This window comes from Vitis riparia, chromosome 13, assembly GCF_004353265.1.
Source record: "Vitis riparia cultivar Riparia Gloire de Montpellier isolate 1030 chromosome 13, EGFV_Vit.rip_1.0, whole genome shotgun sequence".
Classification (NCBI taxonomy): Eukaryota; Viridiplantae; Streptophyta; class Magnoliopsida; order Vitales; family Vitaceae; genus Vitis; species Vitis riparia.
Window position 1 is genome coordinate 11,413,046 of NC_048443.1, and position 16,625 is coordinate 11,429,670.

Here is a 16,625-nt window from a genome sequence, read left to right on the forward strand (position 1 = left end):
GGGTTTGAGGTATGTTCTTATGTAGCATGGGAAAGTTGTGGCTTATGCTTCTAGATAGTTGAAGCCTTAGAAGCGAAACTACCCCACTCATTGTTCAGAGTTAGCTATAGTGATTTTTGCGCTTAAGATTTGGAAACATTTCCTTTTGGGTGAAATGTGTGAGATTTACAAAAGCATAAGAGTTTAAAGCATCTGTTTTCCTAAAAGGAATTAAACATGAGACAAAGGAAATGGATAGAATCACTTTAAGGACTATGACTGCATTATTTAGTATCATCTAGGGAAGACCAATGTTGTGGCTGATGCTTGAGTAGGAAATTAGTCAGTTCCTTAGTAGCTATTAGAGAGGTTGTTAGATTGATAACTTAAGAATAAATTAACTTAAAGTCAACATAAGTAATTAAGTAATAACTATTAAGTTTTATCAAACACTCAGTTACTCCCATTATATTTCTTGTTTTATTTTAGAGTATCTGCAAAAGAGTTATATGAAAAATACACAACATAATTGCACACTATTGAAAAAAAATAATACAAAAAAATGCCATGGAAATTGCTTGGTGAATATGAAAAATGACATTTGGATTTTTTCATCATGTTAGAATCTTAGACAATTATTAATGCAAAATAAAATCCATGCTAGGAGAATAGTAGAAGAAGACAAGGCTCTTACTAAAAGGAAGAAAAAAATTTCATCTCTATTTTTTGCTCATCCCCTTAAAGATTACTATAGTCAAACTACTTCATATTGAAAAACTTATTTTACCTTATTAAGATTCTATCGTCATCTCAATGGGATCAAATCAATATGGAAATGAGCCAATTTGATTCCAAGCTCAAAACACATTAAATACTTAATAGGTTGCATTGAGTTCAACTGCAGTTAGGCTCATTTTGGTGTCAACTTTAATGGCTAATAGTTCTTTTATAGGGAAATTAGTATCAGTTTTGAAATTTTAGGATTCCTCAAGGACTACTACTTTTACATTCCCCTTTACTCTTTGGTTATTTAGGGCACTCAAGTTGTGTTCTAGAAAGATTTTGGCTGAAGGGAACATTGGACCACTTGCTGCGATCAATGTAGGGGCTTTTGCACCCCTGTTCTCCTAACTCAATCTGATGAAAGAATGACAGAAGAATGTTTGACTGCATTTGATTTTTTGTTTCATTTTTTTTTTAATTTGGCAGTTACAATCCTATTTTCAATAAATGCTTTGAATAAGGAAGAATTGAAACTAGTTGATGATTACTGGGACATATCCAACCTGCTATTTAGATGGTATATCGAAGATCTAAATATTTGTTACATAAACTCTTCTTAAAGGGAGTATACCACATTGTCATTTTCATTTTAATCCAACCTGCTCTATGTTTCATTGTAATAAAATTCTCTAGAGATAATGATGATTGAAAATTGAGTTTCTCTATTTAAATTGAACTTTTAATGTGGATGGATGTTGAAAGCTTTAATAGGTTCTTTCTTTTCCCCTATGTTACTATAGTAGGCAACATTGTTTGAATTGACAATTTTGTTCCATTCATCCTAGTATAGGACTTTTTTAGTTTTATGTGTCTTATACTCCATGGAAGATTCAAGGTTATTGCATGATCTATAGGGATGCCAAAGGTAAGTATAGAAAGGTCTGAGAAAGGTTAATTGGATTCAACTATGGTATAAAGTGGCCATTAGACCTTAAAATTGAGGGAAAATATTTTTAAAAATCTGCAAGCACTCAAGCTCTCATATTAGAATTCTGAAATATCTCTTTTTCCATATTTTCAATGTTTTATTTTGGAAAAATTCTAGATTTCGTCCACTAGGGTTTTTATCATATAAACAACATGCCAGAAAGGTTTTGGTTGGAGATAAAAATTGTGAAAAAACCTAAATACCCGTCCATGTATACCAAAACCCTCAAAGAAGATCGTGTTTTTGTGCCTTTAAGTATATATTGAGAGAGATTTGTATCCTCTTTCACATTGAGGTATAACCCATTGAGCATGTGTGGTGCTGTGTTGCACATGTAAAAATAAGTACCAGTGAGCAAGACTTAGGGATAACATTTGTTAAGTAAAACTATCTATTATTCTTTCAATAGTGGATTTGTACTCTGCAATCTCTAATATCGTGGTTTTTATATTCACATGGTTTCTGAGAGACTATTTGGGTGATTTTCTATGTAAAAATTATTATGTCTCTTGCGATTGATTTTTCTTTTCACTTCCCAATATATAAAGAGAGATTTAAAATAAAATAATTCGGGCTAATACAAGTAAACACTTATTCATCCCCGTCTAGGTGTGTCAAAATCTAGATCTACAAACTATCACCCTAGAAATGAATAAAGTCTCAATTTTCACAATGAAAAAAAAGAAAAGAAAAGAAAAGGATTATAAGAGTCTCATGATATCAATATGAATGCTGCCAATTCATGAAGGGATGGTATTATAAGTACCTTAGGTTGTTTGCCTTTCTCAAATAATTTTGCTCTTGAACCCTGAATGCATAGGTTTTTGCTATATGAGTAATAGTTATCAAAATAACTAAAAAACAATTATTGAGCTATCCAATCTATAGATACTTCAATGAGATCAAGATTGAATGATCTTCGAAACATGTGACAAACAATTGTATAATCCTGGATTAGACAGTCTTTAAGTTCTTTTGTCCGCCCTTCTCCAATCTAAGCATGAGTCAAATAAATATTTTACTAATAAAGTAGAATTACAACATTTAACTAAGGAAATTTATTTTAAGTAAAACAAATTTTCATTAAATTGAACTTTTATTTGAAAATTAATAAGTATTCATAATGTTCTTACCAATTTAAGAAAAATTTTAAGGCCTATTGGAGAAGCTGACTTCATAGAACTTATTGCTTGGATTATCCACTTGTTATCTCCATTTGCAGCCTCATTTTCCTAAAACAAGTGAAATTCTAATTAATTATGATAAATATCATAATCAACATTGTTGCTTTGGTCCCACACAAGATATAATACATAATGAAAGAAACAATTTTTCAATCATAGTCACCAGCATTGATAGGATTTCTTCGACTGTCCTTGAGAAACATTTGTTGATCGTCTCCAATCTATTTATCAATGCATCGAAGTCAGTAAAAGTCATGGGTGTCATATGTATAGTTGCAGTGATGCAAACTCAATACAAATGCTTAGGAATTCATACAATCAATTTTCATGAGAATCACCTCCTGAAGGCACTATCTTTCTTTAAGGATATTTTGCTTGAGAATCCACTGATAACCCTAGAAATGGTTGATGCATTTGAAGAAGCCACCTCAGATAGTGCATTTTCCAATAAAAAAAAGATCCTGTAACAACAAAGAATATGCTACAATTTTTTAAGTCTTACCATTTATTCATTTACGTGAATTTCATTTAGAAAGTACCTTTTAAGATAATTTTGAATTATCTTTGAGAGAAAGTACCTTTGAGAGGACAAAATGGGTTGCAAGACCACAAGCAATCATTTCATTTCCATCTAATCGTGCACCAGTAAGTCCTAAATATTCTCCTTCATATCAATTAACACAAATTAAAGGAAAATAAGACAAAACCACATAAACCTAACTACAAATATAAAAATTCAGTTTGAAGTTTAAGCATATATGGCAAAAGAATAATCACAAAACTTGTAAGCAATCCTAGAACCTCTATAAAAATTTGATGGCATAAGAATTAGGTGGTGTTTGTTTTTTGGCTGAATAGAAAAAATAAAAATATTTGGATTTTTCTATTCAGTTAAAATTAACATGTTGATATGAACCAACATAGTTAAACTAAACTCATTGATAACAAATTTACTTTAATTATATTGATTGATATTAATATATTACTTTTAGCTGAATAGAAAAAGTCAAATATTTGGGTTTTTTCTATTTAACCAAAAAATAAATACCACCTTACTTTAACTATCATAAATATAAAGGTCTCTTGTAATAGCTTAAGATAACCAAAGAAGTTTTTAAGAAATGCAAAGGTTTGTTTAGTTATTTCTTTTTCTGTTTTTAGCACTTCAAATTTCGTATGCTTCTCTATTTAATATTTTTACATATTACTTTTAATAAATTATTTGCTTGAGTTAGGAAAGGATGTCCAGACCATATATACATATATTACTAAATTATCAAAGTTGAATAATTCACCACCATTCCCTTGTTAATCTTAAAAGAGTAGTAGACATAAGATAGTAGTTTTGACAATATGTTTGACAAAATTTGAATGTATTAATTAGATGCATATAAAATTCTATTTACCTAAAAGGGAGAAAGAGAATAGGGAACTACATACCAAATTTTCTGATGAAAACTATGGTGAATTTTATGAAGTTATAAGAATTGATAACTTTACCAACAAATCCTAGGAGCCTAGAAAGGAAATACGATGCACCAACATCTGGGAAAAGTCTTATTTGTCCTTCTGGGATAGCAAATACCTACACAAATTCAAGAACCCAATGAATTAATGCTACCAAGATTTTGATATATTTTCAAAAGACTAAGAACACATATATTAATTTGATAGTAGGCCATTAGTTCCAATTTGGCTCTACTTTTGAACTAAACAAGAAGTAAGTGTAACTCAATTAATTAAGAAATCATAAGTTAATAAGTTAATGTATGGTCACTACTAAAAGATCAATTCACATATTATGAAGTTTACTTATTATTTGCTAGCATGAAATAATTTGAAGAGGCCAAAACTACATCCCTAACTCCTCTCATATAAATGTTTAGGTCTCGCAAGCCAACCAACAAAGGTCACTCTTATCCCATTTAATTGTTTATGTTTATTTTTATTTTACTTATATTGTATTACTTCATAATATGATTAAGTGGTTGCTTAACACACATCTTCCTCATTAGTCATCTAATCCTAGGTATTGGCTTGATTATAAACACAAAAAAAATGTATTATTGAAATCAATTTGAATTTTGGTTTAGTTAATTAGTAACTAAGGGTGTCATGCTATATATGTTTGTATCCTTCTTCTTTTCTTTTCAATTTTTTTTTTTTTTGGTTTTTGGTTTTTTGTTTTTGTTTTTTCTTTGCATGTAAAACATTATAAAAGTCATTTCCTTTAAATCCTAGCTATTGAAAACTATTGAAAAGTAAACTTAAATTAGAGAAATTTTAAAATATGTAATTTGATTTGATTTTGAAAAGTTAATTAGAATATTTTTATTTGATTGTTGTCTCTAAATTGAAGTAATTGATTCCTAAAATATTTTTACATTTTTTGTTATTAAAAGTTTTTATTTTGTTGGGTATGGATATTTATAAATAAGAGATTTTGTACTAATTGAATAAGAATGATTGAAGACACTATGAATTTCTCTTAATTTTTTCTAATACTAGTCATATCTCTTTATATAATTATTTGTGTCTATTTTTAACCTTTTTACTCCAACAAATTAGTATAAGATTCATAAATAAATAAAAAAGACTCAATAAAGACAATTAAGACAGGTACAATATAAAAATGAAGATTTTGCTCAACTAGTAACATGCATCGGAAATTGTAGAGAGGTTAGAAGGAGCCACAAAATGAAATCACTATTCAAAAATCAGTGGAATTACAAAAATATGCATGAAAGAAATACAAAAACATCCTTACTCTGATACATCAAGCTATAGATGAAGGTATCATTAAGAAGATTTCAAGCCTAACTATTACTTAGGAAGCATGATAAAAATACACATAAAGGAATTGCTAAGTTAAGAAAATCTTATCTTTAACTCTTAAAGTAAAACTTGAAGGTTTGAGCATGAAAAAATCTCAATCAATCTTTAATTATTTTTATAAGAGTATCGGTGATTGTGAATCAATTAAAAAGACATGGTGAAAGTTTGAATGGTATTCTTGTAATTTAAAATATGTTTGGATTTTTAGATTTTAAGTATATTGTTATGGTTGTTGAAGAGAAAAAAAAGAATTTTATAACTATTTATTTACTTATGGGATCATTAAAAACTCATGTGAAAAGAAAGGAGTAAGAAAATTGGAGCAAGTTCTTTATGAGAAAAAAAAAGCCGAAATAATTGTGGGCATAGTCTTGGACATGGTCATACCCAAGGAAATAGGGCCAATAGAACTGGTTTTTATTCATCAATCAACAAAGAACAAGTTATTTCATATTCCTTAAGAGGATGTGGAAGAGAATGCAATTCAAGGCAAAATAGAGATAAAGATATAATAAATACTAAATTCAAACATACACTTTTCAAAAAAAAAAAAAAAAAAAAAAGATTCTTGTACTTATAAACGTAGAAGTTCAACTATGTGGAAGGGAATACCAATAATGTTAAAAATGAATATCAAGAAGAACCTACTTTATTGTTGACATGTGTAACAAAAAATAAGGAGAAAAATACATAGTTGGATAATTAGATGTATAAGTTACAATCACAATTTGCTTTAGAAGTTGAGTATAAAGAAATCATAGAAGCGGTGAAGAAGCTTTTTGGCTATAGGTATTGCTTAGTAATTTCAAGTACCATAAAAGGTAATTATGATACATTACAATGGTCAAAGTATAATATATTTGGCTAAAAGCGCAATATTTCACTAAAGAATAGAAAATATAAAAACTAAATATCACTTATCAAGAAAAATAGTGGAAAATGGTTAAATCCTACTATAAAATATTTAATAATGATGATAATGTATCAAATATATAAATCAAGTATAGCATGATAAAGAAACATTGAATAGTTTGAACATATTTTAATTCTAAGGGGTTAGGTATGAAACATTGAATTGCCAGAGTGTAATTGGTAAGATTTCTAATTATTTGTATTTCCAACTTCTTTCTTTTTCTACAACAAGAAATGCACTTATGTTTTAAGCCACATTAAATTTCTTCCTTTTTTTTTGTCTCACTTCTCTGTATTTTTTTTTCACTTTGATTGAATATATTGAATGTTTATGAACAAGATTCCACAACAATATGAACATAATTAAGTTAAACTAATATGGAAAAAAGAATCCTTTTCTTAACTCGTTAGTAAGAAATATTTGTTTTTATTTGGCTTTTAATGAAACGTTATACCTACTTAAGATTTTGTTTTGTACCATTTTTGTTTGATTACCTTGAAGCAAGTCATCTAATCACAAATAAGAATAATCACCATATTTAGAAACTACCTAGTGAGAGAGAAAGATAATTAATAGTGACAATTTTATCTAATCAATTGATAAGCAAAATTTAATTGATACCTATGTCATGCAAACTAAAAATGAAAATGAAAAAAAAATAGAAAAAGGGTCACAACAATGAATTAGTTAAGAAGTAAAACATGGAAGTAGATTTCACAAAATTAGCATATTTTTACAAGATAGTATTAATATGAGAGGTATTAAAGAATAATAAGAAGTTGATAGATAATTACAGTGTTCTCAGTGACAACTCGAAACATCGAGTTCATAGAGAGTCCGGTACCTCCACCCATTACAATTCCATTTATAAGTGAAACCTTCAAGGAAACAAATAGATCAACACAATGCTGCAAGGACAAAAAAATATAGTTGTTTATCACCAACATGTATATGTATATAAAGTCTCACCAGAGGTTTTGTAGATGTTGCAAGTAAATAGTCTAAGGTAAGTTGCTTCTTATAAAAGCTTGCACTAAAGCTCCAATGTCCTATTCATTTGAAACATATATTAGGAAATAACATATATCCATTGACACCTTAATTAATAAAAGATTGCAATCTTCGTATTAAAGTCATACTTTGTCATTATTTTGTCATTTCTATTTACATACAGAATAAGAGTATGTTCAAGGGTTAGAGCAATAAGCACAATATATACTTGCCTAAATTATCGGAGAAGATGAATAAAAATAAGATGATGGAGGAAGATTTGAATAATGCAAGAAAGAAAATGAAAAATCTCACCTTCATTTATAGAAAGAATTATTTCTACAACATCTCCACCAGCACAGAACGCTCTTCCTTATCCTATAAAGGGAAATTTAATGAGAATATACTATTAAATAACTTTAGAAATCAAAAAGCAATTAGCAAAGCATGTGTTGAACCATAATATAATTTTACTATATGTTAGAGAATAGTAAGATTTTATTCTGTTAGACAGTTACTAAAATGACTCCAAATTCTTACCCAAGTGTTTGACTAGTAATGAGAATTATATTTCATTTTCACAAAAGAATTGAGGTCTTTTGTGAAGTCCTTAGCATAAGCATATTAAATTACCCCCCCAAAAAAAAAAGGTTTAAAGACTATCTATTCTAAATTCTTAGTTTTCATTCACTATCATATGTTATTGTATGCTAGTAGTTTCTTTGAAGTTTATATTAAATGTTTATTGATAAAATTCTTCTTTACCTTTAAAATCAAAAGTTTGACCATGGGACCTTTCTCGTACACTTCCAAATTCCTTAAAATTTGAGAAATTTGCACATAAAATAATAATCAGTAGAACCATCAATTAATTATCACTTTTTAATTCAACATCTTATTTGTTCACATAATATGCATAAATGCATGAGAAAATGAGTGTACATGTGTAAGAAGAGAGTGGTGGAAAGATCAAGAAGATGTTCCAATAGAATATATATCTTCAATATGAAAAAAAGGTAAATTAATAAACTTCATCTTTGTACATAATATGAAATTTTTTATGCTATGAAAGTAACAAAAAAAAAAACTACAAAATCTTACAAAATAGTCAAAAATCAATTCCATTAATAGATTTAGGTAAGAAAACTCCATAGATCAATAGTTCTCATCATTAGGATTTGACTCTTTATTCATCATATTCTTTCTATAAAACCAAGTTTTGGTTAATCTTGGTTTTGATGATAACAAAACAAAGTTTGAAACTAGTGATCATATTTCAAGTGTGACTAAGCAAGACGATTTCCAAAGTGGCAATAAAAAAGACAAAATCAAGCCAGAAAAAATCAATAAGAAGAAGAAGAAGAAGAAGACCACAAAGGAAAGTGTTTTTTAAGACCTAAGCTTCATAGGATCTTTTTGTAAGGTTGTTGGTGCACTAGGGTTTTTCATGCATTACATTCTTTAGTTATGCACCAAAATCATCCAAGAGTTATTTTGTTTTAAATCTTTTAAAATTGGATGATTTCATGTTTTCAACCAAAACCTTGTGTCAAATGCTTTCCAAACTTGTTTAAAAAGATTTTAAGTTGAAAAAATGGTTGTTGAACCAAAAACGGCTCAATTGGTTGAGGAATCTGCTCACCTAATTGAATTGACTAAGAAATTGGTTGACCTGTTCAGCTCAACCAGTTGAAGGGTGAAAAAAACCTTCTTTCTCTTCCAGAATACTTGTTCGACAGATTGAGAGGCTGTCGAGGTCCAATGGTCTCCTGTCATGCATTAAATACCAAAGATTAGTGAACCAATCGAATCGGAGCTTAATTGGATGAACCCCCAACAACTAATTTGACATTTTTCCTCTATAAAAAAGCTTCAATCTTCAGTGTTTTAAGAGTATAACCTTCCAAAACCTTTCTTGAATATATTTAAGCCTCGGGATAGTGTTTTTTTGTGCACCATTGTTCTAAAACTTGCATATTATTAGTGCACCTTTCAATCCTAGTTTATCTTATATCATTTGAGCCTATGTTTTGTACTAGAATTTTATGATATTATTTTCTATCTTTATTTGTAAATATTCAAGAAGAAAAGTCTAAGTATGAGGTATCACTTAAGGATTCTCAAGTGTAGCATCACTTGAGGGGTTGTTCAAGAGTGAGGTACTCTTGAGAGGATTTAAATGGTGCTTGGAGCTAAAAGTCTAAGAGGGTTGATTGGAACCATAATCCAATTGTATAGCTTGAAGGCTTGGATTGGAAACCTTGAATTAGTGGAACCTCAATCTTAGGATTGAAGCTAGAGGAGAGTGGACATAGGTCGGGTTGTCTCGAACCACTATAAAAATTGTGTTTGCATTCGCTCTTCCCTACTCTTTTACTTTATATGCAATTGTATTTATATTGTTTTATTATATATTTGCATGTAATTGTCTCTTGCATTCACATAATTTAAATTTGCAAAAAAAGACTATCACTCTATTCACCTCCCCTCTAAGGTGATTACCTTAGATTGAATTAGCTTTTTTTTTCTAGGGTGATTACCTGAGATTGAATTAACTTATTTTTTCTAACACTTTCTATATAAGAGTCATACTCTCAACATGCTAATTAAGATCATATATTGCATTTTTTTTTTTTTTTGTATTAAATCATATCCTTAGCACCTTTCTAGTATCAAACATATTTCCCAACACCATATTTGTCTAGTCTATTTTCTTACTTTTCCATTGTATTGATACAATTTTGAATCCATATTTGTGAATAAAAGACCTCAAAGGAATACCTAAGGTGTATTAAACAAGGCAAGCAAGGAGATGCATTAAAACATACAAGGAAGTTAATACCAGAATTTTGGGTGACATAGCAGGCCAACGTGGCCCATGTCACTTTGCACACATTCTTTTTAGGTGGCAATGAAGGCGACACTCTCATACTACATAAGCATGTTTTCCTAGCTATTATCTTTCCCAAATTGGTTACATCTTTTTTGCTTTTTCTCCTCTGCTCTTAGATGTAGTAAGCTATTTCATTCCTGCCTCCACCTAGCCAAACACTTAAGGGCAATAATTGAGGACAAATATAGGCCCATTTTGCAACTATGTACGAAAAGGATTTTTGGTGCCTTTGGGTGTTAGACTTCCTTCAAGTTTCTAACTATTGATTTCCTAATAATCCATTAGTTCTAATAGTGTTTGTTATCTTTTAATAACTTAAATATATTTTGTTGGTTGTAAGTACTCTAGTTTATCTTGTTACAAATTTATACATCTTTGGTACAATTGTCAAGGTTATTAATGACACTATTGGTTTCAATATTATATTTATGAGTTTCTACATTTATGATAGTAGTTAGTAATTAGTTTTATAAGCCAGTGAGAAAGAGTCCATACAACACTTCCTTAGGTATTGAATGCATCTCTTATGTTAGGTTGATTATAAAATATTCTTTTGCAACTTGGGTCCCTATTTTTAATGAAGAAAATCCATGTTTCTCACCTTAGAAATTAAGGTTTAAGGGTTTCTTTTGTGGGATTTTAAGTTCTTAGTGGTTTTAGACCATTTCAAATTGTTATTCCTTCTATTGAACCCTTAAGTCTGAGTTTTGGCAAAGGGGAATATGAGAGAATTTTAATGTGAAAAAAATGAAAAATGATGCAATGTTGAGACTTTTAGAAAGAGAAGTATGTAGTTTTTTTTTATTGAAAATCATCCAAGTGGAGCACCTTTTGATGTTTCAAGTATGGTAATGGAAGAGTGCATTTATGCCCTAGGGAAAGTCCAAAGGAACCCTAATCCTCGACCTATTTGGTCCAATTAATCGTAGTATGCCTTATTCTAAAATTTTTCCAAAACACTTGAAGATGTTAAACTTCTCTATTTCCTCCAATATCACCTCAAAAGATTAGTTGAAGAGTTTTTCCCTCAATTCACAATTAATTCACTTTTTTAAATTGTACAACGCCCTTGTACCTTCACCACCTCTTCCTAAGATTCAACACCTAGCTCATGGGTTTTAAAGCTACACTCATAACCCTATACTTAAGGATAACACATAGGAATTTTGGTAAGTGGTAAAGCTTTGGCACCATTATGAAAGAAAGAATTCAAAAAGGCGCGGTAGAGAATTTTTGTGAGGATTTTTTTTGGCTATGATAGGTATTACAATTTTGTAAATTCATTCCACTTTCATTTCTTTCTTAGTTTTGTAGATTATAAATAGTTGTTGAATGTAATTTCTTGTATATTATTTCTTTTTTAACTTGGCATTTACTATTCCTTGTCGGAGAAATAGTTGTGCATGTATGTGGTACGAGTGTTTGATACGGTTCTTGAAATTTTTCTCGTTGTAGGAGCCTTTGGTGTTCCCATTTCTAGCAATGAATAAGTATACATTTGGGTCATAGGGAGTCTAATTGGAACAACAATCCTCTCTCATTAATTTTAGCAAGTTTTAGTCCACAATTTTTCCAAAATTTCCAAAATCCTAGGAAATTCTAACCTCCCCTACTTTCTTCCAATTCTTACTTCAAAAAATCAATCAAAAAGTTTTTTTTTCCTACTCAACAATTAATTCACCCTTTAAAAATTTCCACCTTCTCCCCACCTTCATCACCTCTCCCTCATGTTCAATAGTTAGCTAACTAGGTTATAACCTATAATCACAACCTTCTTGGAATACTGCATAGGAGTTTTAGGAAGCAACCACTTGCATTGATGGACATCTACTAAGATGATATTGTTCGTCAATTCTATCACTGTTCCACTCAATCAACCTCAAAAGTACAAAGTTAACATTACTTGGTTCAGAAATGGAAATATAATCAAGCATGCATTCTTTGCCAACCAAAAGTCGCACCTTATTTTCCACAATCAACGTCTTAGCCCCTACTTTACTCAGGGATCTAATAAACAATACATCTTAAAAGGTGTTGACTCAATATCTATGGCAGCAGTTAGCATGTGTGGTTGGATCAATTGCTTCTAATAACAATGGGTGGCATCATTGTCTAAAATCAACTGTGACATAGTTGCAATGTGATAATAATAATAATAATAATAATAATAATAATAAAAGGAAATGGTACAACCATAACCACATTTATTTGAATTAGCAATGGACCTAAATCTTAATTATATGAACTATAGGAGAAAAGGCACAGAAAGGAAAAAAGGAAAAGAAATTAAATGAATAAATTGAATCCTTTACCTTTTGTACAGACACGAGTTTCACAATATTAAATGTCTCCCATAATTCCAATTTTCTATATATTTCTTATCATTTTCAATATTTTTCATCATTTTCAAGGAAGAAAAATTAACATTCATCTTAGTCTTTTTCCCTTTCCATGTTGTTTTTAAGATTCAAAGGATGTCTAAAATCCACTTCATCAAGAAATAAAAATTTATACAGTAATTATATAACACTAGAATCAGTATCACAGGGAGATCACTTGAGCAATATATCATATACAATTTTTGAAATATGTTTTGTGTATTAAATAGAACATACAAAAGAATGCCTTATTTCAAGAAATGTAAACGAATTGGAACATTTCAAAGAGTAAATCACTTTTTAATTATACTTCTATATTATAATTATGAAAATCATAATTCCCTTAACTTCTTATTTTTAAATTTCATAATAAAAATTAAAATAATAGAGGTATCAACATTTTTTTTAATTTTTTTAAAACAAGTTTTAAAGTGGAAAGACAATCCACAATTCATCAACATCTTATTCTTTTTTACCCAACAAGATATTTTACATATGAACATGGAGAAAATTTCAATATACACAAAATTATAAAAATCATTAAAATAAATTTCTACTTCTTGTTTTTGTTTCAAAACAAAAATAAAAATTAGAGTTAATAAATATATTTAATATTATAAAATGAAATTATTTATATAAATATTTAACATTTATAAAATTAAAACATAATTGCAAAATTATTTTTTACTTTTAAAAGCAGTAAAACCTAAACTTTTGTGATTTTTTAATATTTAATATTTATAAATTAAAAGCATAATTACAAAATGGAGGCAACACCTTTACTATCGGTTTAGATACATTTACCTAAAGCACAAAAATTTGATGTCTTAGATAAATTCATTAGATTTAAGGTAAAACCCAAAACACCTATTGGGTAAACATATCGAGGCACTTCGATTTGATGAAGAAGGTCTAATATGTTTGATTCTTTCTTTAGGGAGCATGAGATTATATCCCAATTGAATGGATTCGGGTTTCCAATACAAAATAGAGTAGTAGAAAAAAAAAAAATCAAACTTTGATGCACATAGTGAGATTGATGATGAGATTCTTATCACTTTCCACTTCCCACATCTTTTGGTGATATACTTTAGAGACTATATCTTACCTTCCTATACCTAGTACTGTTCCAATTTGGTATATTTGACTTCCATAAAGATATGGACTTGTCATAAACTTAGTTTGACATATTCACATATAGGGGTGTCCAACAAATGTGATGAAATTAAAGGTAGACATATTGGAAGTAAGGTCAAAAGGTATATTAGTTATAGGTTATCCAAAAAGAGACTAAGGTTTGTTACTTTTATAGTCAAGTCGACAAACTATAGGAATAACAACAAGGCAAAAGGATGATATGGATTGGAGAACACTAAAAGATAGTCTCACATTTGCACAAGATACTATGGATCTAAGAGTAAAAGCACATACCATTGCTGATACTTTTATTACATGAGTGCCTCGTTGTAGTGTGGGAGGGTTGTATCCTACAAATTATGATGAATAAATGAGCAATGTTAATGCTTACTTATGGCAAGGAGCTATGATGACTATGTTAGAATCTATGTATTCTAACATAGTTTGGAATATTGTAGGAGCACCTAAAGGAATAAAACAAATAAGGTGTAAGTGGGATTACAAGAGGAAGAGATGAGCAAATGAAAATGTTTAGAAGGCTAAGATTATAGTCTAAAACATGATTTAGACTATGAGGAGACATTTTTGTCAATTGTCATGCTTAAATCCTATCAGAGTACTCCTAACCATTGCAACACATCTCAAATATGAGATACAACAAATGAATGTCTAAATAGTATTTTGAACATTTGCCTTGATGAAGGCATCAATGTAATTCAACTAGAAAATTTCATAGCAAAAGGCCAAGAACATCTAGAATGTTAGTTGCATAAATCTATAAATGGATTAAGGATATCATCTCATTCATGGAACTAGTGTTTTGATCAAGTAATCAAGACTCTTTATTTTGATTAAATCAAGGATGAACCTTATGTGTACAAGAAGGCATAGAGAAGTACGATGGTGTTTTAGATCTTGTAAATAGATGATAATTTACTCATTAAGAATGATGTAGGATTATTATCATCAGTCAAGATTAGTTAAATCTAAGATCAGAGCATTGGATAAATGCTAATCATATACTCAAGTATCTTAAGAGAACAAGGGACTATATGCTTGTGCATCATTATGATGAGTTGGTGCCCATTGAGTTTATAAATTTAGACTTTTAGTTTGGTAAAGACTCTCACTGGAATACCTCTAGGTATGTGTACACTTTAGATAGTGTTTATTGTTATATTTGAAGCAACAAAGGAGGTCGTTTGGCTTGAAAATGTTCTTTATGGGACTTAAGGCACACCCATGATCCTATTTTGTGAAAATAGTGAGATGATGGCATAGTCTATAATACCAAGGTCAATCAAAAGGGAAACACGTAAAGATGAAGTACAACCTAATTCGTGAGATAGTTTAGAAAGGTAATGTGATTGTAGAGCAAACTCTTTCTATGATGCCCAGTTTGCTTTTAAGGCTAGTGGGAGATTGTTGAAAGCCCTTAAAAAAATAACATGATATAATAAAGCAAGTTGATGTTTTCACTTTACTATTCCATTTTTATACTATGGTTTATTTAAGCATTTAGGTTTGCATCACTTGTATTGTACATGACTTCAGTGTATTAGGATTTGCATGGAAGATCCAATTCATGGGTTTCTTGCAAGCAATTGAGTAGTTCATAGCTAGTTCATGGACTTTGGAAATCCATTTTAGGTTGTAGCTTCCAATTAGAGGGACATATCTTGGTCATCATGATAGGTTTTTCATGGTGAAGTACTAGTGTGTAAGGTTATATATTAACCTATGGTGAATGATGACACTAGCTACCAAGTAGTCATGATTTCACCAAGTTACTATACTACATAAGCTCTCAACCTTGAGAGACTATTAAGACAGTGTCAAGGTCTTCAATGGCTTTACCTATAAGTGAGACTCTAAGGTGGTCATGTATTCCCTATGGATTGGGTCACTATTAATTAAGGTAGATGAAAATAGGTATTGTCAAGATATGCACCATGATATCATGGGTTTGAGATAGAGTGTTCTCTTAAGTGATCCTAACAACTTGTGATCATAAAATTTGAGGCACAATTATTCCTTTAATGGAATTTGATATATTCTTTTGTAAGTTATAGTTGTTGGGATTGAACCCTAGAAAGCATGACATGATGTAAAAAATTGGGATACATTTATAAATTTATTTATTTATGCTTCTTGGTTACCCTTTTATTATCCATTTAGCACTAATCAATTATTTAAGCATGCATGCCCCACATCACTTACATTGTACATAAGTTGGGTGGAGTACAAGTTACATAGTCATGGGTTCCTTGTAGAGTGATGAGTTATCCACAGTTGGTTCATAGATTTGGGCAATCCTTCTGAGATTTTAGTGCACTACCTCCCAATTGGAGGATGACTTGTCTTAGCCGTTAGGATGGTTTTCCAATGGTGAGTGCATTAGTGTATGTGATGCAATTGGATAGGACCTATTGTGATTCATAATGTAAAACCATCAATTGTCATTATTCACCAAACTACCATACTACATGGACTCTCAACCTTTAAAGGATATTGAGTTTGTGCCAAAGTCAAGAGAAGGTTGTAACCTATGGGTGAGAGAGACACCAAAATGGTCATATATCCCTATGGATTGGGTCACTAGTAA

At 30.0% G+C, this 16,625-nt stretch overlaps 1 protein-coding gene across 1 annotated transcript; it reads right to left on the reverse strand.

The window, feature by feature from the left end:
- Positions 1–1,005: 1,005 nt before the first annotated feature.
- LOC117928317 (3-hydroxyisobutyryl-CoA hydrolase 1-like) lies at positions 1,006–9,392 on the reverse strand. Its single transcript, XM_034848221.1, has 10 exons — positions 9,320–9,392; positions 7,928–7,984; positions 7,592–7,671; positions 7,417–7,500; positions 4,375–4,459; positions 3,445–3,538; positions 3,213–3,326; positions 3,038–3,095; positions 2,824–2,922; positions 1,006–1,116 (listed from the first exon to the last, which is right to left on the reverse strand). Exons 1-10 carry the CDS (start codon positions 9,390–9,392, stop codon positions 1,006–1,008), a joined length of 855 nt encoding a protein of 284 aa, XP_034704112.1.
- Between the last annotated feature and the right edge of the window lie 7,233 nt (positions 9,393–16,625).

Coding starts and splice junctions, on each gene's coding strand:
- LOC117928317 (XM_034848221.1), bottom strand. CDS start 9,392: ATGCATGACAGGAGACCATTGGACCTCGACAGCCTCTCAATCTGTCGA. Junction 7,672..7,927: donor AATTCTTTCTATAAATGAAG/GTGAGATTTTTC, acceptor TCAAATGAATAG/GACATTGGAGCTTTAGTGCA. Junction 4,460..7,416: donor GAGTTGTCACTGAGAACACT/GTAATTATCTAT, acceptor GAATTTGTGTAG/GTATTTGCTATCCCAGAAGG.